We start from the raw sequence: 26,275 nt of genomic DNA on the forward strand, positions 1-26,275 counted from the left end.
GGAGGGGTGGTTGAGCGGGGACAATGCATCTGATCCATTATTTAATTTCGGTTGTGCGGGTCACGGGAAATCATGAGCAGGGTTTCGGAGTTTTCGGGGGATTGAAGCAAATATTATTGTTCGGCGGCAGGAGCATTGGTGGTGCTCCTGTTTTTTCTTCTTCAAAAGACAGAACTAACAGCACCTTGGTGCTGGTAAGTCAACGGAATGTCTCTAGGTCCATTGTTGGACCTCTTTTGTTCACAGATGCACACTCAGGGTCTCAGGCATGCACACTCCACACTCGAGTGCTTTGATTGCTGCGTGCAGTAGGCCTAGGCATGTAATACACTGTGTAGGCTTACCATATAGTTCTGGCAGCTGAAACTCATTTTCCAGCGAGATTTGTCAGTATTTCGATTATGTTAACATAGGTTGTGACCCTATTTTATCTTCAAGGAAGAAACAAGTAATAACCTTACATCAGTGCAGCTGTTGCAGCGCCTGCTGTGCACTGTTTCAGGGAATTTCAGGCTCATAAAAAAATAATAATCATGGAGACCAATAATAATCAATGCAGTTATTTCGCAGACCCTAGTGAATATTCAACTATTGGTGGCGCCCTTGCGATTAGACAAGAAATGGCGTCCTACACGATTGGTCCAGGTGTGTATTTACGTGCATTTTAGTTTTGTTTTGAATGAGTTTATTACATGTATTGTGGAATTTTACAGTCTATAAATTGGATAACTTTCTGTATGGCGCCACCACTTTTTCACTCATTTTTACAAAAAGGGATATATCAATCGGGTAAATTAAATACTATTTAATTCATATCGAATGAAAAAGTGGTTGCTACTTTAATTAAACTCATAAATGGATGGTCTATTTATTTCAGTATTGACTATTGGTCCAAACCCTTTCTTCTTTTTCTGACTTTGTAGCTCCATAAGGGTTTTTGACTTCCCCAAATAATAATAATTAATGATTTTTATATAGCGCTTTCCTTTACACACCCGAAGTGTCTACTCTAAACATGGACATGTTTTTTTTAAGCATTTAAAGTCATGACGTACATGACAATGGATGATATTAAAGATCAGACAATGAGAATGTTATATTGTTAGTTTTTAGAAGATTAACTGTGGTAGGTTTATACATTGCAGGCTGGCACAGATTATCTATGGAACTTAAGAAGGATTTATCTACTTGTGTATTTATAAAACCGCAGTGGATGGTAGGCCTATTTAATCAGTTTTAAACCAATTTGATATCTTTTCAGAGGACGTCTGTTTGTGGTACTCTGACACCCACCTAAGACTCCCAGAGCTTCGTAAAACTCTACAGCGCCAAGATTTCCCCCGAGCAACGCGTACATTACTAGAGTGGATTCATCGCTACTTTGTACAATGTGAGAATTTTCCTCCCGGGAAATTCCCTAATCAGGAATGCGTCCGTCAACTCATCGCAGAGTTTGTGTTCTACAGAAATTCTGGTACAAGTAGAGTGCAGGTACTTTTGTTTGTTTGTTTATTAGACAGTCAAACTAAGTAAAAGAAGCACAAAAGACACATGAATCTGACGACTTGGTGAGGATAAATAAAAACACAAATGAGAAAGATCATCTCTTAGTACTTGTTTAACTCATTTTGATTCCGATATAATAAACTAAAGACAAAGGTTCACATTTCATTCCTGATATCCAACTAATTGTGTCTTCCTTTTCCCAAATGAGACATTCATTCTGTTTACCAACATTCAGTCACCTGTGTCAGAAAAAGAAATACAAATAGGTATTTTACTTTGGTGATTTAGCGATGTGTTTGTTTTAAACAAGAAACTAATACCCCTCTTCCATTCACAGCAAAAATTGTCGGCCATTCAAGAACTGCGACTCTTGGAAGAACTTTGCAACCATTTTCAGATCAGCAAGAACCTGATCACAAGACACAATGTCTTTGATGCCTTCTTTGGTTGTAAGGCAGGACCCGTACAGATCGGCGATGAACACAGGACTGGAGCACTGAGTAAACTAGTCTCCATGGCTGTTGCTGTTAATTGTATCCCCGTTCTTGACTGTGCTGCTGTGTTGATCCACAACCAGGTACACAAATAGTTATCAGTTTAGTTTTCAAAGTTCATTTATAGACCAATTTAAGGACTCACTCCGCGGTAGTGCAGTTCATAACGATCCTATTAGCTAAAGTACATGTAGTAGTCCCAGCCATTTTTATCTACCTTCCGCCCAGGTAGTAGTTAAAAAGCAGGACAGTTCTTTTCAGAAGTCTCCCGAACAATCTGATAATTCTACTCCGCAGTAGTAGAATATAGAAAGACAGTTGTCTAAAGAACAAACTCTACCTGGCAAGTAGAAAAATACGGTGTTACCGCAAACCAAATAGTCTTAATATTATTGTCCTTTTTAGCACTTTGCAAAACTTTCATACTAGATGTGCATAGCTACAATCATTATTACACTTTTTGTTACAAAGACACCAAATGAACAAAAGGTAACTATTGAGTAACTCTTTGCAGATCTTTTATATACAGAGCAATATTTTCAGGAAAGTCGCGTAAATCAGTTGTACATGCTAAAATAATTTTCGTCTCACTTGAGACAAAAACTTTTTTCAGTGAAATTATTTTACTTATTAATTATCAAAAAGTATCCAGCATATAATATTTCAAGGGAAGCTTTCTTCTATCGTTATCTTTAAACTGTGTAAGTTTAATCTAAAATCTGTGGACACTTTTGTTTTGTGTTGTATAAAAAGTGCCCAAACCCTTAAATCCTGCTTTGGAATGCTAGTTTGCCTTGTGTATGCCCTTTTACCATGTACATTCAAAGCAAATGTCTTAAATGGTGAACATGAAGTAGCTTGGAATAGTTGACCTACTGGCTGTTGTTAATACACAGGGACCACTCTGTCACCCACTCAGGTTATTGTGCAAATGTCTTTAAATGGTATAAACATGAAATAGTAGTTGAAAACATGTAGTTGACTGTGTATAAATCCTGGCTGTTGTTAATCCACATGGAGCGTCGAGGCCACTCTGTCACACAATCAGAGTGTTGTGCAAATGTCTTAAATAGTAAACATAAAATAGTAGTTGAATACTGTATAAATCCTGTCTGTTGTTAATCCACAGGGAGCATCAGAGGCCACTCTGGCACTCACTCAGAGTATCGTGCAAGACTTTTGCATCTTGATTCCAGATGCTAAAACACTGCTCAAGGACCTTGTGGATTCTTCACCCTTGTTTGTGAGTCGGCTCATGGCATGTCTGGCTGCACTGTATGATGTGGATAGAGGTAGGTACATGACTGCAAACTGGGTCAAACGATTGGCTTTTGCTCCCGTTGTCTGACTGCACTTTGCCCCCCATTTCATACTCTCTCTTATTTTTCTGGCCACACCCCCTCATTCTGTTGGACACAGTCAATTGCCTATTACACCATTATTCTGCCCTGTAGCTGCTTCCAACGGCCTTAGTTGTAGCCAATGCTGCTCGGTTTGCAAAGAGCCCCTTCATGTATCCCTACCCAACCAGGTCTTTTTGACTTGATCAAATAATTCAGTCTTTGGCTGCTATGGAGTATTTTGAATGAATCAACCACCAATGAATAAATGATTGGTATTTGCTGAGCAGTTAAGAACAGATAGAGTTCCCTGATAAGCAACAATTTAATAGGGAACTGATTGTAAACAAGTGGTGCAATAAGCTTTTTGATTACATTGTATTTGGCCAGTGGATGTCAAGTTTCTATGTTTTTAACGTGGACAAATAAATAAATCTAATCTAATCTAATCTAATCTAATTCACTTTTTCCAAATTAAATTTTGTTTCTCGAAATTCTGTCATCATTACTGTTAACTATATATATAATTTTTATGATGGGTGTTTTTTATTGAAAACTTATTTCTTAGTGAATTTATGATTACAGAAACTTGTAGTTGCTTAGTTGTTTTTGGTTGACATTTCAGATCCAAAGAAGAAGAATTTACCACCAGTGTCATTACTTGAGGTAATTGCCAGTTGGATCAACAAACGTCCACTCATATTCATCGAGCATCTCCTGAACCCACCACCAGGTATCCCATCATTCCACAGCGGAGGTCAGGACCAGGGGTCATCACGGCTCCAGGGACCCTTCCCGGGATTGATCAAGGCGTGCGTCACCTCTCCGCTGGTCCTCAACAGACCAATCTCCAAGACTGACGTCACTACCCACAGAGAGGAGCAATCCACAGAGCATCATCTCTACTCCAAGCTCCATCTAGGCATTCTCCAGGCGCTCCTCGCAACACAGAACAGACAAAAACAACGGTCGTCACTTCCCTCCAAAGTCAAGCTTGACGAACTGGTGTCAGTTAGGGACATGGAGGGCGCTATTAACAGCCTGCAGAAGATGCTGAATGGAGGCCATGTTGTTGACGAAGAGGTTATTCGTATTTCCTTGGATAGACTTGCTCAAGTAGTGCAGGTAGCCATGTCGACAGGGGCACTAGCCTGTTCTAAAAGTAAGTTCCTTTCGAAACCTTTCTATTTGTTCATAACCTTTCTATAAGAATTGTCCCAACATTTTTCTGTCACAATTATGCTGTATTTTGCCTAACTGCAATTAACCTAAGCAGTGTGCCGCCCCGATTAAATTGGCAACAGACTTTGTATAAAACACCAAGCCTTGGAGCTGAGAGGGCAAGACTATTTTCATTTTTACAAAGGGCCTTTCTGCGAAGTGGTTTATTACTTTAAAATTGAAAAGTCGCCTACCTTTAAGGTGGTCCCTCTGCTGCCGCTTCACAGGTAGTTTTTGTTAACTTGAGAGTAATCCCTGGCTACACAGCAGTTACAGGTTGAATGCTATTGAGATATGGGGGAGACCACCAACATATGGGCCCGATAGCTCAGTTGGTAGAGCACCAGCATGTCATTTCATAAGTCATAGGTTCACATCGCACTCATTTTGTCTTTGTTCACCAACCCCCCTCCCTCACAAGAAATAAACAAAAAATATGTGAATTAAATAAAAAGTAATTAACAGATGATTTAGCATGGCATATCACAATTGTGATACAGGGCACTGCTAAAATTAAATAAAAACAAAAACATTAACAATTAATAGTCTGCTTTATTGTTTTTGGTAATCGGATGTTCTTTCTGTTTTCTCAGGTACTCTTAAGACAGCATTTGATGGTCTTCCCAACAATCAGTAAGTTTTTTTCTTCTTTTGTTTCTTTACACCTCTTTTAACCCATTAATTTGACGCATTTTGGTTTTTGCTAACAGCCCTAGCAGGCATGTACTGTAAGCCTCGTTTTTGAAAGGGCACCAAGGCATTAAATTGTTCGTTGGTAAAGTGCACCATGTGAGAAAATTGTTAATTTTTATTGTAGCATTTCAAGGGCACCAAGCACCGTTAGATATTAATGGAAGAAAAAAAAAACCTTGTCACATGTAGTTGTGTGCTTTCAGATGCTTGATTTCGAGACCTCAAATTCTAAATCTGAGGTTTCAAAGTCAAATTCATGAAAAATTACTTGTTTCTCGAAAACTACATTACTTAAGAGGGAGCCGTTTCTCACAATGTTTTATACTATCAACCTCTCCCCATAATACTCGTTACCAAGAAAGGTTTTATGCTAATTAATATATTGAGTAATTACCAATTGTGTCCACTGCCTTTAAATGTGTTAGTGAAACAGGTTAATGTATCATCCCCTCCCAGTCCTTCCTCTGTACCTCCCACATCCACCCCAGGAGAATCTACAAACTCTTACCCAGTCATGGATCAATCATGTTTGTTTACTGACCTTACAACCAACTAATCAATCCAACGTGGTTCAACGTCTGATCACATGTGCAACGGTGTCCCTCTGGTACAATTGTACTTCTCTATCACTTGATTTAACTAAAAGGGTGCACCCCACTAAACAAAATAAAATGAGAGAAAACAGAGCACTGGCCTCATTAATAGGTTGTACATGTAGGCCCTCAAAATATTCTATATTTACTAGACAGATAAAGGGTGCGTTCGTTTAGCTTCCCTGGGTCGACCCCGGTGTGTGGCGTTTTCTTTTTCCAGGACGAACGTGTGCAGATAATTACCCACGTTCATCCTGGAAAAAAAAAGTCACACACCGGGGTCGACCCAGGGAAGCTAAACGAACGCACCCAAAGGGATACAGTGTAATAATGTTGCCCAATAAGTGACCTGCTGGGGTTGTCGACTGAAAGCACACAAATTGTGCAACCAACAAGGGTGTTTTTTCTTTCATTATTCTCTTGCAATTTCGATGACCAATTGAGGCCAGATTTTGTTATGCATATGTTGGGATACACCAAGTGAGAATACTGGTCTTTGACAATTACAAAAGGTGTCCAGTGCCTTAAAATGTATGGTACTTGAGCAGCAACTGAGCAAACCAAAAAGTAGAGATAGTCACGGTGATACAGAGACAGACTAAAAAGGTTTCGCCCTTTTATTTTTATCCTTGAACCCAGAACTACTTGACAGGAAGTACTTCCTGCCAAGTCTGTTGCCAATTTCCAATTTCTGGATAAGAACCAGATTTCCTGTGAGGATGCTATCTATAAATGTCAAGCTCAATTCAATCTAGCAATCACTGGGGGTGATGGGTGACATACAGGAGATTAGCAGTGTGAAAAATGTCCACTGAGGAAAATCACTGAACTTACACACGTTTTGTAGGCAGGGTTGGATTTTGTTACATAACTGTTTAGTAACAATTCAGATTCTATTAAATTCTCCAACACTTAGGCCTATGATTTGAATTCACCTTCTCTTATGTCTACAGGCATGATATTATTTATACTTTTGTCTGATTTATGATTTTCTTTGAAGAAAAACTGTGATTAGTTATAGCCACAAAAGTCTATTAAAACCTACACCATATGAATGAGTACATGCAGGTCAGCCCCTGTACTCAACGTAATAGTCCTGCTTGATAGTATAAAACATTGTGAGAAACGGCTCCCTCTGAAGTAACAGAGTTTTCGAGAGAAAAAGAGACCTCATAATTAGATTTTGAGGTCTCGAATTCAAGCATCTGAAAGCACACAACTTCGTGTGACTAGGTTTTTTTTTCATATCTAGCAACTTCGACGACCAATTTAGTTCAAATTGTTGCTATTTTATGCATATAATGTTGAGATACACCAAGTTAGAAGGCTAGTCTTTGACAATGACCAATAGTGTCCACTGGCTTTAAAGGTAGTTATGTAGATATTAAGCAAAATGACAAGAATAAGAAATTAGCAAAGAGCCAGGGCTCAAGTTAGCTTTTATCTATATGCATATGAAGGAAGTTGTGCAGCTCTCACAGTGAAATGTCATACATTGTACCTTATTTATAGTTTGGCAGGCATAGGCAGGAAGTTATGTAGCTCCTCTAGAGAAATGCTAGCATTGCTCCTCTGGAAAAATGCTAGCATTTCAAAGGTTATGCGAGATTTTAAAGGAACACGTTGCCTTGGATCGGTCGAGTTGGTCTTTGAAAAGCATTTTGTAACCGTTTGTTATAAAATGCATATGGTTAGAAAGATGTTGTAAAAGTAGAATACAATGATCTACACAAATATGCCTCGAAATTGCGTGGTTTCTTTTAACCTCGTCCAATAACACGGTCGGCCATTTATGGGAGTCAAAATTTTGACTCCCATAAATGACCGACCGTGATAGTTCGTGACGTAAAAAGAAAACCGTGCAATTTTGAGTGATACTTGTGTGGATCATTATATTCTACTTTTAAAACAAACGGTTTCAAATGCTTTTTGTAGACCAACTCATCCGATCTAAGGCTTTAATAGAGGGCCTGTTGTCTGAAGTAACTTATGTCATGCCCATTCATATACCATGCTGTACTTATTACAAGGTTTACATGTACTCCTTAAAGACAGTGGACACTATTGGTATAAATGTCAACGACCAGTCTTCTCACTTGCTGTATATCTCAACATATGCATAAAATGACAAACCTTTGAAAATTTGAGCTCAATTGGTCGTCAAAGTTGCGAGATATTATTGGAAGAAAAAAAACACCCTTGTCACACGTAGTTGTGTGCTTTCAGATGCTTGATTTTGAGACTTTAAATTTTAAACTTGAGGTCTCTAAATCAAATTCGTGGAAAATTACTTCTTTCTCGAAAACTACTCCACCTCAGAGGGAGCCGTTTCTCACAATGTTTTATACTATCAACCTCTCCCCATTAGGCCTACTCGTTACCAAGTAAGGTTTTATGCTAATAATTATTTTGAGTAATTACCAATAGTGTCCACTGCCTTTAATAACTTAAAACACTCCATAGGCCTCTCTTAATCTTTCTCTTTCTTCTCTGCAGGTTACTGTCTCTGGTTTTGGACCATGAGGGCGCTATACCAAGCTAACAGTGCAGTGTACAGATTGTGGAATTGGACTTGTTGTAATCAGGGACCATTTTCATAGAGCTGCTTAAGCACAACACAATCCTGTTTACCACAATAAGGTTGCCAGCCAAAATAGCATTCCATGTTCAGTACTTGTAACTGGTATCCTGCTTAGTTTTGCTGAGCTGTAAAATTGTAAGTCAATGTTTTCTGATTGAGCAGCTTCATAAGAATTGGCCCAGGAGACTTATCACAGCAATGACAACATAATGAGTAGGGCGCCCTCAGCTAGAGGTCGGAGGATGCTAGTTCATTGGCCCCTGATCTGCGCCATGCGTACAACTTGTGTGTTATCCATTGTTTCATTAGCTTTGTCCAAGGCTCTTTATGCAAGCACCGGCCCGCTCCGACTTCACGAAATGCCTAGATACTATATCGCACGGCACATAACAGTACTTGATACCGTGGGGTCAAAGCATGTTTTTTCAAGGTTTTAACCTCGTACAACAAGGCCAGGTCAGTTGCAGCTTGGTTTGTACGAGGTACAACAACCTTGAAAAACCATACTTCGACCCAGCGGTATCAAGTACTGCTATGTACACACTCCATGCAGTATAGTATCTGCAGTTCGTGAATTCAGAGGGGGTCTGTTCTTGTGTAAAGAGCCTCGGACAGGGCTAATGTTTCATCACCTTTTAACCTCTAAGATGGCGGCGTTATGAAGTCAATGAATAAGGACCATAGCATGTGGAGAACACTTAATATTTCTACATTGTGTGTGGCTTATGTGTACATGATAATCTGAAGAGAAACTCATGGCATTGTTAATACATCAAGTTATTTTTATGTACATAATAATAACCAGTTTTTGGAATGAAGTACATTGTAGGTCAGTGTATGTTTTTCCTGATCGGGTTTGCGCACTGGTACATGTTTTAAAGTAATTTGTATTCTTTTAAGATTTATGAAGAAGTATATTTTACTATTTCTTTGCATCAGGAAAGGGCCAAGTCTCGTGGCTCTGCTAATTGCTAAATTCGGCGCTCACCATTCTCCGCTTACTGTGCAAGCGCCGAATTTCTGCACTAGCTGTTTTTGCAAAGTATATGCCTAGTACAATGTATAATGGCATACACCTGTGCACAAGCAAACAGTTCCCTGCTCAACCTGTAAAATTCGCTTGATTTTATCGCGGCATTCTCTGCTTTTGTAAGTGTGGATTCTTTGCTTATGTGAAAGCAGTGCCACGAAAGGCCCCTGGTGCCCTGAAAATAAACTGATGAGCAAATTTGAAAAAAAATCCCTGATTGCAAGATGCAATGATGAAGGTCTATTGACTGCATTTGGGCTCCCATAAAGTAAATTGAACTACACTCAGCAAGGTGGACTTAATCCTTGATTGGTCAACTTTAAATTAAAGGGAAAGTTTACCTTTGGTTTTTGGATAGATAAACCATTTGATTGTTTGAATCCTATACATGTAAATGTATATACAATAAAACTAAACTGTACCATTTAATTTCAAAGGGAAATGTATTTTGATTTGTGCATAGAGGTTCCAATGTTTTGTATGACTAAGAGAAATTGGCTGTTGCCAGCTTGGTATCTATATCCCCTTGTTGGAGTTTACCGAGTTCCCTTAATGGGAACATCATCTAAACAAAGCCAATATGTTAACTTAGAAGTCTACTTAAATACAACTATTAAATCAGACTGCGTTCAGAAAGAAACACTAAATAAAAACTGTACTTTTTTAAATCAGTTTATTACAAAATATTTTTCATGAAATAACATAGTATGTATTTCTATTCATTAATCATTTCCGTTTTGTAATTTTTACAAAGTGTACATTTGTACAAAGTTGTCAACTTGTTTATGAAAAAAAAACATGACCTTTTAATGTATATTCCACCGAATTTCCTGGATACTGCACTAGTCTGGGTCGAGTTGCTTAAAGGCAGTGGACACTGTTGGTAATTGTCAAAGACCAGTCTTCTCACTTGGTGTATTTCAACATATGCATTAAATAAGAAACCAGTGAAAATTTGAGCTCCATTGGTCGTCGGAGTTGCGAGATAACTATGAAAGAAAAAAACACCCATGTCACACAAAGTTTGTGCTTTCAGATGCTTGATTTTGAGACCTCAAAATCAAATTCCTGGAAAATTACTTCTTTCTCGAAAACTGTGCACTTCAGAGGGAGCCATTTCTCACAATGTTTTATACCATCAACATCTCCCCATTGCTCAGTATCAAGTGAGGTTTTATGCTGATAGTTATTTTTTAGTAATTACCAATAGTGACCACTGCTATTAAGCGAAATGAGCAGGATACCAGTCCAAAATCATCCATGTGACATTATACATAGTTTAGCTGGTAACCTTATACTTGTAAGCATTTTTTGTTATGCTTAGCTACTTTGGGCCCTGATAAAGAAGTTCCTTTATCTATCATTATTAATACCTACTGTAATACAACAAGAAGTGTAAAAATAACATCTGAAAAAGACACCGCCCTTTTTGTCATATTAAAAGTTGAAAATCAGATTATAGTTTAATCTCTATTAGTTTTCTATTGAGCTGTGTGTAACTCGTACTGCCAGGAAAAAGGGGTAGATTTCAGAAAGAGTCAGGACAAATATTAGGACTAGCCCTAAATGTTTATTAAACACCTGGAACTTGTCCTAAGTTGGGACTATCTTTGTGTAATCGACCCCAGATTCCGTGCCTTTTTTTGTAAACACTGATGTCACAGAGTGCATGACCTATGTAATAAATAACATACTGCAAAAATTATTACTTTGTTTCAAAAGTTAAATTTTCTTCTGTTTCTGGTTACTGTTCAAGTATAATTTTATGGGTGTCATCTTCTATTGCATTGAAATTCCCATTAAACAATACTCTGAATACCTTGCAATTATGTTCTTGCAATTCCTAAGACATCTCACTTAAAAAATCAACCCAAGAAAAATACAGATGGTTTAGTTTGTGTATGAACAATTGTGAATTTTTTAAGATTGCGGTATTACAATAAAAAATATGTATTTCCAAAGTTTCGTTTTGAACTGAATAATATTCTTAATCCTGCTTCCAAAGACTCTCATATGAGGTCATATGAGGGGAGGGGTGGGGGCACTTTATGTTTTCACCCACTTTCACTAGTTATTTAACTGACCACTATAGGCAGCAAGGACATCAGAGCCAACAGGCACCCCTTTAAAGGTACCAAGCACTCTCAGACAGATGAAGACATAAAGAGCTATATCCAAACTGCAATGAGGGATGAGAAAAGTCACATCCGACTTCTGTTTGCCACCGTGGCTTTTGGAATGGGGGTTGACGTGAAAGCCCTTTGCACTGTCGTCCAATATGAAGCCCCCCCCCCCCCATGACACATTCAGGAACTTGTACAGGAGAGCGGCAGGCGGGAAGAGATGCTAAGCACCAAATTCCATAAGTACACAATTTCCTTACTGGTTAGTAATTAAAACTCTATAGTAATAAGAATAATTGGCTACATCACAGAATCGCCAAACCTTTGATTCGTTAAAAATACGTACACACTGATACTGCAAACACAACCACCTTGCACACAGCTCCGGCTGGGTTGGTAGCTCGAGTCAGTAGCGCAGCGCAAGTATAATAAATAAAGAAAATAGATTTGAAACAAATTCAAAAACCGCCAATGCCTTGCTGAAGGCTAGGGTGGAGTAGAATTCTTGGGATGGTGGTATTTTTGTAATGTGAGATGTCTTACAAACTGCTACATTACTCATCGAGGACATTCAGAACACCTTATTACAAATGCAAGTACTTCAAATTTCACTACACTTATACTTAAAGCCATTGGACCCTTTCGGTTCAGAAAAAAAAATTTAAAAAAATCACAGATTTACAAATAACTTACAGGGTTTACAGAAGGCAATGGTGAAAGACTTCTCTTGAAATATTATTCCATGAAATGCTTTACTTTTTGAGTAAACAGCAAAACAATATAAATTCTCGTTAACGAGAATTACGGATTTATTAAACACATGTCATGACACGGCGAAACGCGCAGAAACAAGGGTGGGTTTTTCCGTTGTTTTCTCCCGACTCCGATTGAGCCTAAATTTTCACAGGTTTGTTATTTGATATAGAAGTTGTGGTACACAAAGTGTGGGCCTTGGACAACACTGTTTACCGAAAGGGTCCAATTGCTTTAAGACAGCAACACAAAATTTATTAAATAGTGTCCTAAAAACAACAATAAGTGTAAACATCCTAACAGGGTCATAGACTTGGTCCTTTTAGAAGCCAACAGGAAAGTCTATAACAGTTTACAAAGACATACACAGTATGCACCGTTGTTAACACTTCATGCCTGCTATTGCTAGCTAAGCTTGGGCGATATCGATTTATTTTATTCGTTATATATCGCCGACATATATCGCGATATTCGATATAATCGCGATTAATTAAATTTGACATCATCAGTCTTCAAACTCCAAGTAAAAGTTGTAGATGAGACAGTCATAGCATAAGAGAGGTGTTCTAATGACCTATTCTTCTGGTTTTACTTCAAACCCATGGGGTGCAAGATGTCTAAGCTAGCAAATACATCGTGATACTTAATCGATATCGCAATATATCGTGATTATCGCAATATATCGTGATTATCGCGATATATCGCGATATATTGATATTTCGATTAAAACCAAATCCATCCGATATCGAAATCGTTTCCAAATTAATATCGCAATATTCGATAATATCGTGATATCGCCCAAGCTTATTGCTAGCCTTAAAGGAACACGTTGCCTTGGATCGGTCGAGTTGAAAAGCGTTCTGTAACCTTTGGTATAAAATGCATATGGTTAGAAAGAAGTTGTAAAAGTAGAATACAATGATCAACACAAATATGCCTCGAAATTGCGTGGTTTTCTCTTTACCTCTTCAACTAAAACGGTCGGCCAAATGTCCGACCGTGATGGTTTGCGAAGTAAAAGGAAAACCGTGCAATTGTGAGTGATACTTGTGTGAATCATTATATTCTACTATTAAACATCTTATTAACCATAAGCATTTCATAACAAACGGTTTTCAAATGCTTTTTATAGACCAACTCGTCCAATCCAAGGCCATGTGTTCCTTTAAACCAATTGGATTTGTTTCTGGTTGAGACATGATTTAATGGATGTACATGTACATGAAGCCAATGTATTCTATCTCTTATAGGCAGTAAGATTGCAGATGATATAAAAACTCACTTTACTTTTGCGATACTTAGAAAGGTTTAAATTTCCTTGCAGCTTTCATCTCGGCTATCTTCACTTTGTCTTCCTCAAACTTCTTGCGCAGCTCGGCAATATCTACAAATAAATAGAAAGATTTAAAGAAAATAAAATTGAGTCAAACTGTTTTGAATAGAGTGTGTCAAAATAACAAACAACGCACGCTATAGTGTATTAAAATGTGTTTTACGTTTGTGAGTGGTTAAAGGCAGTGGACAATATTGGTATTTACTCAAAATAATTATTAGCAGGAAACTTTACTTGGTAACGAGTAATGGGAGAGATTGAAAGTATAAAACATTGTGAGAAACAGCTCTCTCTGAAGTGACGTAGTTTTCGAGAAAGAAAGTAATTTTCCACGAATTTGATTTTGAGACCTCAGATTTAACATTTGAGGTCTGAAATCAAGCATCTGAAAGCACACAACTTTGTGTGACCATGGTGCGACAAGGGTGATTTTTTCTTTCATTAATACATGTATCTCACAACTTGGAAGACAGATTGAGCTCAAATTTTCACAGGTTTGTTATTTTATGCTTATGTTGAGATACACTGTGAAGACTAGTCTTTGACAATTACCAATAGTGTCCAGTGACTTTTAACAACTTTTCACGAGCGGTTGCTGATGTCAAAACAATATTTTTGTAATGAGAGGGTTAAACTAATTCAATTGAAAGTTGGAGTAAGAGTAAAAAAAGTATGCAAGAATGGCATTGGCAATTAAAGTCCGTTGCTGAAAACACCGCAGCTTGGGTCCAAACTAACTAGACCAATCAACCATGACACGCCAAAAAAGAAAAACTGAATTTTACCTTAGTGCCCCTCTTTAAGTCACCACCAATTTTGAGGAAAGGCATGGAATCTAAATACAATGCAGAAACTTTGCCCGGGTTTACTGGAATACATCACAAACGATGAAATTGTCAACTTACGTTCCCGCTTTGTCTCCCGCATTTGGAAGGTATAGAAGTTGAGTAACTCTGTCTTCTCTCTCTTCTTCCTCTCCTTGGCTCGTAGTCGTCGTTGATTCTTTTCAGTTCTTGCTACGGCTGGCTTAGCGCTCTTCCTCGTTACCGTCACCCAACCCTCGTCATCTGGGACGCCCTCTTGTGCCTCGCTTTCCTTCTCAGCCTATATCAACGACAGAAAACATCAGTTTAGACCAGAAAAAAGATATGGTCGGACAAAAAAGAAATGATTCACTTGAACAATTGTAAATCCTTATTAGGTGCTAATCTAATTGGGTCTCTAAATTCATCACTGCAATAACCTATCTTTCTGAAAGTTTGTATATACTCAGCGCCTTGAGTACCTTGTAGATTGGTAGATCTGCACTATATAAGACTTTGATATTATTATTATTTTTATTAATGGTAAGCATTTTGTTTTTATGAAAAGGACTAACCGATGTCCTGCCATCAGCTATGCAATAAACTTACCTCATGTACTTTGGTGTCATGATCTTGCATGAAATCGTCAATATCTTTTTGGAGATCTTCTGAATTTGGACGACCTTTTGAGTACTCTGAACACCACTCTGCATTTACAAGAAGGAAACAGTGAAGATATTTCAGGTCTATGTGAATCTGGGGGAGATTTTGACCGGCTAAGAAACATTTGGAGTCACAATGTACTTGAATAACAGCTTCTTATCTGAACTTTGTCCACCATCAATGCTTCTCTTAACAGATACAAGTATGTCTATAGAACTTGCACATCTCACCAAAATTCTAATATTTTTGGGAATTGTACATAACGGTAATTCGTGACAAAAACAAACCGTGCACTTAAACAAGTCCCAATGTTCAAATACATGCAAGAAGTCGGAAGTGTCAAGGCAGAGCGGGTAAGAGCACCGAATTCAAACTCTGGCGTTTCAGATCAGCAGAGTCTTATTCTCTGTACACTGTACTCAATTTCAATGTTGCTCTGTAAGGAATGTCCCTGCTGCCATCGATTTCACCAAACTCTCCCAAACCTAGGATTAATCTTAGGCCGCATCCTTTGCAATTCAGCTCTTAGCTGTGAGTAAGGATGATTAGCCCCCCAAATTATTACTATTATTATATCAATAGACGTTGGACACATTGAACCCATCCTAAGTTAGGACGACGTCCTAACTCGAGATAGGATTAATCCCAGCATTTCGTGAAATCGACTGCAGGCTTTCCTGCGTTTTAAGACGAGCTAGCAAGACGCAGCCTGTCGGTACACTGCATTATGCACCAATGAAAACTCACTTTTGTAACCAGTCAGGATAGGGCGATTCTCTGTTGATAACAAAAATGGCTTGGATAACATGCTTGGTAGCTGCTTTGCCTTCAGTAACGACGAGGACTTCTCAAATACTACAAATGCAAACTGGAAACCCTATTGAGAAAGGAATTATGTATCAGGTTAACCATGAATTTCCAAACAAGCATCACTTTCAAATCTTTCATGAATAAGGAAAATTTCTTTAAGACTAGTGCTGTGCGAATAGTGAAATTTTGATATTCGGATACCGCTGGCCAACTATCAGAAATTAACCGGATATTCGAATAGTTTTTTTCGCCGCTAGAGGGCGCTATTTAAAAAAGAAATTTAAAAAAAATATTATTTTTTTTGCCGCTAGAGGGCGCTGTTCGTTTGTGAATGACATCGTATGGGCGGATTGATATTAGTTTTAGACAGTGTCACTCGGTTCATTCATAAAAATAACTGGATCTAATTTAAAGATGGCGATTTGCTTTTTCTTTTGATTGTGGTTGACTCTACGTGAAGGAAAACTTTCGTAATCGTTGAACAAATTACGTCAGAAATGTCATTGTTTAACTCTTCACGGAGGTGAGCGTAGTTAAATACTTAATTTATGCTGTTTTATGCTGTCTTATTAGAAGTTTCATAAGGATTCAGACAAAACATTCCTACCAGTTGTCGCCCGACGTCCGCGGATATTCGGATATTAAAAGAATATCCGGTTACTTGATTGTAATTACAGAACTATCCGGTTTATAAATAGCTATTCGCGCCCTATGCGGATATCCGGTTAAGAAAAAAAAGGCATATGGGTTACGGATAGGAAAACCTATTCACCATTAACCGGATATTCAAATAATTCGCCCAGGCCTAGTTAAGACTTACCTCTGACTTTTCTGAAGGAGAGGTGAAATACTTAGAGGAATTCACTGATGAAGTGTGTGATGATGTGGGTTTGTCCTGCAAGACGACGCTCTCAACTGTCCCACAATGTTCAAACAGTCTCTCAAGACATTCCTACACAAATAACAAAAGATTAATTCATTATTTAAGACAAACTGTTGACAAAAAGTGCAATCATTCTTTCACACTTTTAATTAAATGAAGAAAAAAATGTTCTATATTTCCAAATTTCAAAACTTTATAAAACCTAAAATCTGTTTTATTTTAAATGAAACTTTGATATAAAAACAAAGTGTTATGATTTTTTTAACAAGGGAAAAAGCGGTTGAAACATTTAAAAAAAAATAACATTGAAGTGACTGTTTCACTTCAACTTATTAAGTTTCAAGACACCTTTTTAGTAAATTTAACAAAGATAAAGTCCTCCCTAGTTTCTGACTGGCATCCTTGAGCAAAGACATCAACAATATAAGGGGGGGAACCACCTACATCAGCCAACAATCTTTGTTCGACACAAGATTGTGAAAGTATTCAGAAACAACATTTCTTTTCTTAGTATTAAGTAGGCCTGGGCGAACAGTGAAATTTACTACTTGACTAGTCGCACCTCAAGTAGTCACAAATTTGGCACTTGCCGCCACTAATTTTTAATTCCCAAGATGCATTGCAGCATAGTGTTTGCCGCAGACACAAAAGTAAAATTCACACAGAAAGGATTGTGTCACTGGTGTCTGACTGTGTGTCATAAGTATTTTATGTTACAGCGAATAGTCGTTAGTGACACATTTGGTTCACCAAACAGGTACTTGTGCCTTTTTTGTATTAGTCCTATCGGCACGGGAGTAGTTGAAAAATGGTAGTGAGTTGCAACTCAACTAAGCAATCAATAGTCGCGACTACTATCCTAGTCACACAGGCTTAGTATTGAGTGGCTCAAAATCATGAGATATCGTTTGCAGTAATGTCTTTACACCTGGATTTTTTACCTGGTTGCAGAAAGGTGGAATATTAACGACAAAGAGTGTTCTGTTCGCTGGTTTAGTGATGTCTTCTTCTCTCACTCTGTGTTCTCTATAATACAGAACATGTCCTGCTTTACTCTTCACGTTCAACTGGATTGGAAGAACTAAAAGAAGATGACAGAAAACAATGAAATCGCAAGTTTCTGGGTTGTTCTAAAACTTAAACTAAAAGCCCTTCGACTCCCGACATGCCCGACTTACGGCCACACTACCACTACCATGTTGTCCCAACAAATCACATTAAGCTAAAGGCATCATATCAGTATTCAAGACGCCAATGACGATCAACTCAATTCAGTTCAATTCAATTCACTATTTTATCAAATCCAATCAAGTAAACAAAACCCAGGGTAGTGAATACAGAATAATATTTCACAAGCAAATGCAATGTAAAAAAAATAATGAATATGAAGTACATGTATATGCAATGAAGTATACATTTACAATTAAAACAAACAATTACATACAAAAAAACAAGCAAAGGCAATCATATAATGATAATAAACAGAAAACAAAAAATAAAACCAATACAAAACACATGGTGATGGGGTTGGAGTACTTCTAGAATCATAATGAGCCTTATCATTAATGGGTCTACAAGTAACAATACATTTAGGATAGCGAATGATTGGTGAACATTTGCCATAGATAAAATAACTTAAGTTAAGATTAGACTCTAATCTTAACTTCAGTTATTTTAACTATGAATGAGCAATCTGAGGGTCCTACTAAAAGCCGACCACAAGCCGACAACGCCGACAACAAGTCCAGAGCGCCGCCAACAAGTTTTAAATACCTAAAAAATGACAAATAAACCATAGATATATTAGAACTATGTGTGCTCTGTTATATAAACATAAATTGTGAAGTTTTTCCATTAACTTTATGTTTATATTACAGAACACATATAGTTCTAATACATCTATGGTTTATTGGCCATTTTTGAGGTAATTAAAACTTGTTGGCGACGAGTTGTCGGCGCTCTGGACTTGTTGTCGGCGTTGTCGGCGAGTTGTCGGCTTTTAGTAGGACCGTTACAGAGCACACATAGTTCTAATATACTTCTAGAAACTATAAGGCTCTCACAAGGGAGCCTTATAGTTTCTAGAAGAAGTTCTAATATTTATATCTATGGTTTATTTGCCATTTTTGAGGTATTTAAAACTTGTTGGCGGCGTGTTGGCGGCGCTCTGGACTTGTTGTCGGCGTTGTCGGCTTGTTGTCAGCTTTTAGTAGGACCGCAATCTGAACGACCACCATTAAAATCAAGCAAATGTCAGCTCAGTTTTTTTTTTATAAAATGCCACCAAATCGACCTACGGCTACACGAGCTTGCCTATTGGATTGGAGCATTGCCATTTTTAGTGTTATTTAATATTATAATATTAGTTACTAAAAAAAAGCATAGTTACAACTGAGATAAAAATCAAGAAAGATTTTTAAAATGCACTTAAAAATCAAAAAAGGAATTTCTCATTATTTTATTTTATTTTTATTTTTTGCTGGGGGGGGGGGGAGAAATTAAAGGAAAAGTGTTTTTGATGGCGCCACCACTTTTTCATTCAATATGAAATAATATAGTATCTTATCTAACTAATTTACCTCAGTGAGATATCACTTTTTGTAAAAATGAGTGAAAAAGATGTGGCGCCATACGGAAAGCTATCCGAATTAAATACTTATTTGTTTAGTAACGAAAGCAAAAAGTAGTGTCAGGATATGGTCATTTTTAAAAAATCGGCAAAAAACATGGGTTTCAATACCAAAACAAAATCATCTGCAAGGGCCAAGCGGAGCGGAGCGTGGGCTGGCTCCAGTTTGGATTTTAATGTGACTACAGTAAAGGACGAGTTGTCTTTTCTATGGCACTGACTGATGTGATGAGATTTTTTTATCATCGGACGAATGGTTATTAATTTATAACGCACGTTCTTATTTAAATAAACGGGAACTTTCAATTCATGTAATCTACCTGTGAATCCTGAAATCGAATTTGAGGTAGCCATCACTCATCCGTCACGAGCCGTTTCTCACTGGAAGTGGAATTATTGCGATAAAATAAAACCCGACCCGACGACGAAACCACCACGTGTATTCGATTCACACACTACGCAGCGAATGTCACACTTTCGTACGCGTTTTGTGGGCTTGTAAACCGCACTGGGTGCCAGACTCAATTTTTTAATTTATCTATGCAATGATATAGACAGGTACCTATCCCTACTTTTTTAATTGAATGGTACCCGTTTCAATAGGCTAAATTCCAGAACACACAATAACAATTCAGGTACCTATCTATTGGGGAGGGGGTGGGCGGCGCCGGTGGGGGGGGGGGGGGGGGTGCATTTACAACTTAAAAGTGGGGCGGGGTGCTATAAAATTCCAAGATGTTAATTGGTGTCACCTTGACCAATGCCAAGAACGGCCTAAATGTCCTCCGGGAGTGGCCAAAACTAACAAAAGTTTTTGCTTTGGGGTTGATGTATGAACGCGGGGATGGGGACTTATATTACGCTAGCCTGGGGTTTAACTTGTGAACAACATAAGCGTGTTTTACTTCAATCTATTCACTTTCAACTTAATCATAATGCACCAATTCTAATTGCTTAGTTTGGGGTCAGCGACCTCTGGATTAACTAAGCTCTCTTGTCCCATAGTGTCCATCGTGTGAGTGCCAGTCATGCCGCAGCCTCTTCGTGGTATGGGTGCCAATCAGAAGCCAATGTATTGAAAAACATCACAAGTATTTAATTAAGACCAAGTTAGTATTCAAACGCGGGCATCCGTAATTTTTACTATATGCAATGACTGTACCTGCATGGTGCAGGGATTGCAACATTGTCCATCTTCATAATAAAACATCGTGAGAAATGCATCCAAGAGATTTCGACGTTGGACACAACAAAACTTCCTGAAGTTAAATGATGATAAGACAGAGTTCCTTCTATTTGGGTCACGTCAACAGTTAACTAAGGTTTCAGTGCCATACATCTCCATCGGTGATGCTCGGATAGCTCCCTCGCTGAAAGCTCGGAACTTAGGGGTTATTTTTTATTCATCAATGACACTTCAGCCACACATCAACAACATTGTTCGTTTATCATCATATCACATCAGGAATATAGGTAAGATTCGCAAGTACTTGGACAAAAGTGCCACTGAAAAGGTCATTCACGCATTTGTTACTTCTCGTCTTGACAACTGCAATGCTCTTCTCTACAGTCTTCCTAACAACCAGATTTCCAGACTTCAACGGCTCCAAAATACTGCTGCCCGCATTGTGACACTGTCTAGAAAATCGTGTTCTATCACCCCCAGCATTCTGAAACAACTACACTGGCTCCCACGAATCATCTTCAAGCTGATGCTCATTGTCCACAAAGCTCTTAATGGCAAGGCTCCCCACTATATTTCTGAACTGCTTCAAGTTTACACTCCATCAAGGAATCTTCGATCAAGTTCTATGCTTCTCCTCATTGAACCCAAGTCTCGACACTCATGGGGTGACAGGTCTTTTTCTTCAGCCGCGCCACGCATCTGGAACTCTCTACCACTTAATCTTCGATCTTGTCTTTGTACTGCAAAATTCAAGTCTCTTCTCAAAACTTATCTTATGTCACAGGTTTTCAATGACTAATTTTGTTGTGTCTGTTTTTCTTTGTGTTGTGTTTTGTTTTTGTTTTGTTTTTGGTTTTACTGCGCCTTGAACACCCAGCAGGGTGGATATGTGCGCATTACAAGTCTTATTATTATTATTATTATTATCGTATCTTATCTTACCAAATTCTTCGGAATTTGAGAAAACACAGTAGGCCTATATGCCTAGCGAGTAATACAAACACCGTGACAGTAGTGCTAACAACATCGTTGTATTTCTACCTCCATGGTCAAACCAACATTATTATTATTTATCCCCGATGCAAATGATCTATCAAAGTACAGTCGCTTATTTCCTAACAAAAAGTAACGATAGGATCGGGCAAGTGCTCGACTGAAAAAACGGTCATTCACTGCAGCTCTGTACCAACAAAAACTGCTATAGATAAAGACGACATCTTACCACTCACCGAACACTCGCTAAATTTGTTTGACAAAACTGAAACCATAGTTAGAGATCTGAAAAAAAATTCCCCGTTGTGACATTTCCTGTCATGGTATATTATACGAGCGAAATATCCGGTTTTTTTCTTACCAGGGCCCAAATTTTATACCAATACCAGACGAACTTGCTTAAAGGCAGTGGACACTATTGGTAATATTGTCAAAGACCAGTCTACTCACTTGGTGTATCTCAACATAATATGCATACAATATAACGAACCTGTGAACATTTGAGATTGATTGGTCGTGGGAGTTGCGAGATAACTATGAAATAAAAAAAACACCCTTGTCACACGAAGTTGTGTGCTTTCAGATGCTTGATTTCGAGACCTCAAATTCTAAACTTGAGGTCTCGAAATCAAATTCGTGGAAAATTACTTCTTTCTCGAAAACTACGTCACTTCAGAGGGAGCCGTTTCTCACAATGTTTTGTATTATCAACCTCTCCCCATTACTCGTTACCAAGTGAGGTTTTAGCTGATAATTATTTTGAGTAATTACCAATAGTGTCCACTGCCTTTAAAGGCACTGGAGACTAATAATAATATTAGCTATTGAGTACCAATATACTAAATATTGGTGTGTCCCAAATGCTTTTGTGTATAAAATAACAACGGCGAAAACCTAGACAAGAGAATACTAACAGATAAAACATCTAATAGATGTTAAATTTGCATCGGGGATAAAGATAAAACATCATTGTTGAGCAAAATCGTGTGCTTTCATATATACCTGGGCCCAATTTCATAGAGCTGCTTAAGCACAAAATTTTGCTTAAGCAAAAATATCCTTGCTTTGTAAAATAAGATTACTGGCCAAGACTCAACTCAATTGTTATGCTAAGTAAACAACAGCTAAATACCAGTCACAAGCAATGTATATGGCATGAAATTTTGACCAGTAAATGTGTAAAACAATCGAGCTATTTTCGTGCTTAAGCAAATGTTTTGCTTAAGCAGCTCTATGAAATTAGCCCCTGATTATAAGGCTTAGGCTTGAAGTATTTTCTCTTTCTCAAAAACTTTTAGATGGAGCCATTTCGCTCACAGTGTTTTATCAACAGCTCATTGCTCGTTTACAAAGTAAGGTTTGATGCTAACAATAATTATTTAAAGTGAATACAGTGTCCAATATGTGCTTAAGTGTGTTTTGAGGTTTGTTTTGATTTTTACTTTTGACTGCGTGAGGGAAGACTTAAAAATAATATTAAATTTTCACATTGTTTTACCTGTTCTCCAGCTCAAAGGGACATCACTGTATTTTATACTGACCCGCGGGCCTCAAATCAACAGGCAAGGTCATCCAAGTATACACTGTTACAGGCCCGACCGTTGGTATTAGAAGCAAATGCCTTTTATTGACTTTGATGCTCAGGCGAGTGGAATTAAGACAAGATTCGATTCACCGTCTAATAGGATTGGCTGGCCTCAAATACATCCATTCGATTATTATATTAAAAGAGTCAACCATGCGTGGAGTTTTATCCGTGTGCTTAAGGATCATCCATCTGGGAGATGAGAAAACAAACAGAGTCATAGATGTATATTTCATAGGAACAATGTTGATGGGCTTCACTTGCTGGTGCTAGCTTATGGAAGACATAATTGGAGGGGGTTTGGGGCTGTGAGGTGGTGGGAGCAGTTTTTTGTCATCAAGAACGATCTCGCACGGCATGATGTCCTTACTCCTCACACTCCAATTTACGGGGTAAATTTTAACACTGGAACAGTGCTACCCCACAAGGTGTTCTTTCATAGAGCTAAAATTCAATGCCAAAGTTTCCGGTGCTTACCGCACGAAAACGAATTGCGTCAAAACAAATACATGGTGATGAACGTGCAAGATTTCCGCCTATTGCCTCGCTAACCTGTGAAATACTATCTTAATGTAAAAGAGTGAAAATCCACTCGTTTTGCGGCAATACCACTATTGCAACGAGCCATGTGACGGACAACTCTTTATGGAGTGAAAGACGGGTGCGTTCAACTCGATTTAGAGTGAAGTTCGTTCCAATTTCACGAAAAGGGTGATACAGATTGACCTTCACTCTCAAAAGAGCGAAAATGCCACCACTCGGACAAAAGAGTGATTTTTTCACTCTTTTACATTTTTTAGGAGAGTATGTACATCCGAGCAACTGCCACAGTAAGCACGAACATTTGCTTACCGTTGCATCACTCGAAATTGGACCTTGCTGTGCGTTTCCGCACCTCATGAGATGAGCTCAAATTGATATTTTATCTTTGACAATGTTTTGAAATAGTCGCTCCTGGCACTTAAAGACAGTGTACACTATTGGTAATTGTCAAACACCAGTCTTCTCACTTGGTGTATCTCAACATATGCATAAAATAACAAACCTGTGAAAATTTGAGCTCGATCGGTCGTCGGAGTTGCAAGATAACTATGAAAAAAAAAAACACCCTTGTGTGCATTTAGATGGTTGATTTCGAGAGACCTCAAGTTCTAAACTTGAGGTCTCGAAATCAAATTCGTGAAAAATTACTCCTTTCTCCAAAACTAGGTCACTTCAGAGGGAGCCGTTTCTCACAATGTTTTATACCATCAACCTCTCCCCATTACTTGTTACAAAGTAAGGTTTTATGCCAATAATTATTTTGAGTAATTACCAATAGTGTCCACTGCCTTTAAGACATCTTGCATGCTCAAAATGGATCGCGGGTTCGAACTTCACCTAAGTTACAAATTCCTTTAGTTTGTTGGCCTGGCCGTGTAACAAAGCTTTTACGCCCTCTTGTTCTATTATATAATTCTAAGAACACATGTGCATTTGGTTGATCGACCAGGGTACATGTAGTTTTTTACTTATTTATTTTTTATTTTATTTATAGATCGAAATAACAAATCGTATACATAGACTATCTGAAAGAATGCTGTGCGACATATTTCAGCTACAGAATACTCACCAGGCACTGGATTTTGCTGACACAAACAGACAGTTGATATTAACTGTTTGTCATCAGATATGTGTATTTTGCTGATGTTCTCCGTATGCCGTATATAGGCATAATGTACGTAATGTATCATGGCCCTCCACCCCCAGCTCAAATTCAGGGACACACCATTTTCAAGCCGTTCCAAAAAAAATCTCATGAAATGAGCAAGATCAAAACGTCGAGTTTTACTCTTCAGGTGGACAAGCCTAACCTATTTAACAAGTAAATTGGCCACGGCTTCCAATATTCAGTTTCTATTGGGCCTAATTCATTTTACAGCAGGCGAAATTATGACGAGGGAGGTCACCGTGCAGTACACAGGTACACCATGGAGTTGTCGAAAGCTCTGTACACAAGGGGGCGATCCATATCGAGAGTCATAACCTTTTTCTTTTTTATATAATCTGGTAGTCAGCAGTTTCTATGGGCACACCGATTATGTGATTATATGTGTCAGTTAAATATTTCAAGTAACTGCTGCTCAATTCTGCAAGAAACAGGTATAGTTAATCCTCACTTGCAGCTTTTCTACTCCGCTGCAATTTAGCGACAGGTGATCTGTCTGTATTCTATTTGGAAGATTATGCTTTATGTGGCTTTCCTTTGCAGAGCTGTTTAAGAATATTGTACCCAGCGCGACGGAGACACGGCGATGCTGAGCATTGGGTTTAGTCAATTTTGACTTGGCTAATTATATTTTCTCGTGAATTAAACGTTGTGGAGACATGCAAGAGGATTAAAATTCGAAGACGTTTTAGGGCTGAGTGCCCGTGCACTATTCCATTCCGTCTGGATCACCTAAAATGCAGATACATTACGAGAGCCAATTGTGTGTAGTTCATGGAGGCTACAGGACTGATTCCAACTAGCCATATTAAAACTGCATGTGTGTTATACATCAACAACAAACGACGAGTCACACACCTTTAAATCCACGTGTCAAGCTTCGACAAAAATGGTAAGTATTGACATTTCAATCTATAACATTTTAATACCGGAACACTCGGGAACGTATTCCAGTTGCAGCCAACTATAGGAGAAAATGGCATGACTCCGATTTTAAGTTGAGTGCATAAAATATTATTATGTGTTGAATCAATCAAAACAAATTATTTGAGGTCAAAACCTGCAAAAATAAAGCTGCATTGAAAGGGTGTGTGGATAAAAATATTGGGGAATGATAAGTAATGACATATCAACCTATAACATTAATATTGGGAGCATTCGGAATTTTTGTGTAGCCTATTATACAGAAGAAAGGGTTTGGCTCTAATTTTAAAATGAGCAATGCTAAAATCAAAACAGGTATTTAAAGACACTAGACACCTTTGGTAATTGTCAAAGACCAGTATTCTCACTTGGTATATCTCAACACTATACCTTAAATATAAACCTGTTAAAATTTGAATTCCAC

At 38.1% G+C, this 26,275-nt stretch overlaps 2 protein-coding genes across 2 annotated transcripts; one reads left to right on the plus strand and one right to left on the minus strand.

Moving 5' to 3' along the window:
• Positions 1-207: 207 nt before the first annotated feature.
• On the plus strand, positions 208-9,174 carry LOC117292972 (uncharacterized protein C7orf26-like). Its single transcript, XM_033775154.1, has 7 exons — positions 208-645; positions 1,262-1,491; positions 1,844-2,083; positions 3,130-3,292; positions 3,966-4,502; positions 5,155-5,194; positions 8,344-9,174. Exons 1-7 carry the CDS (start codon positions 534-536, stop codon positions 8,387-8,389), a joined length of 1,368 nt encoding a protein of 455 aa, XP_033631045.1. The 5' UTR covers positions 208-533; the 3' UTR covers positions 8,390-9,174.
• A 4,280-nt stretch (positions 9,175-13,454) lies between these two features.
• LOC117292847 (ribosomal RNA-processing protein 7 homolog A-like) lies at positions 13,455-19,914 on the minus strand. The gene is made up of 7 exons (XM_033775017.1): positions 19,776-19,914; positions 17,768-17,907; positions 16,764-16,895; positions 15,881-16,010; positions 15,080-15,177; positions 14,573-14,771; positions 13,455-13,718 (listed from the first exon to the last, which is right to left on the minus strand). Exons 1-7 carry the CDS (start codon positions 19,807-19,809, stop codon positions 13,633-13,635), a joined length of 819 nt encoding a protein of 272 aa, XP_033630908.1. The 5' UTR covers positions 19,810-19,914; the 3' UTR covers positions 13,455-13,632.
• Between the last annotated feature and the right edge of the window lie 6,361 nt (positions 19,915-26,275).

Source organism: Asterias rubens, chromosome 7 (assembly GCF_902459465.1).
Source record: "Asterias rubens chromosome 7, eAstRub1.3, whole genome shotgun sequence".
Classification (NCBI taxonomy): domain Eukaryota; kingdom Metazoa; phylum Echinodermata; class Asteroidea; order Forcipulatida; family Asteriidae; genus Asterias; species Asterias rubens.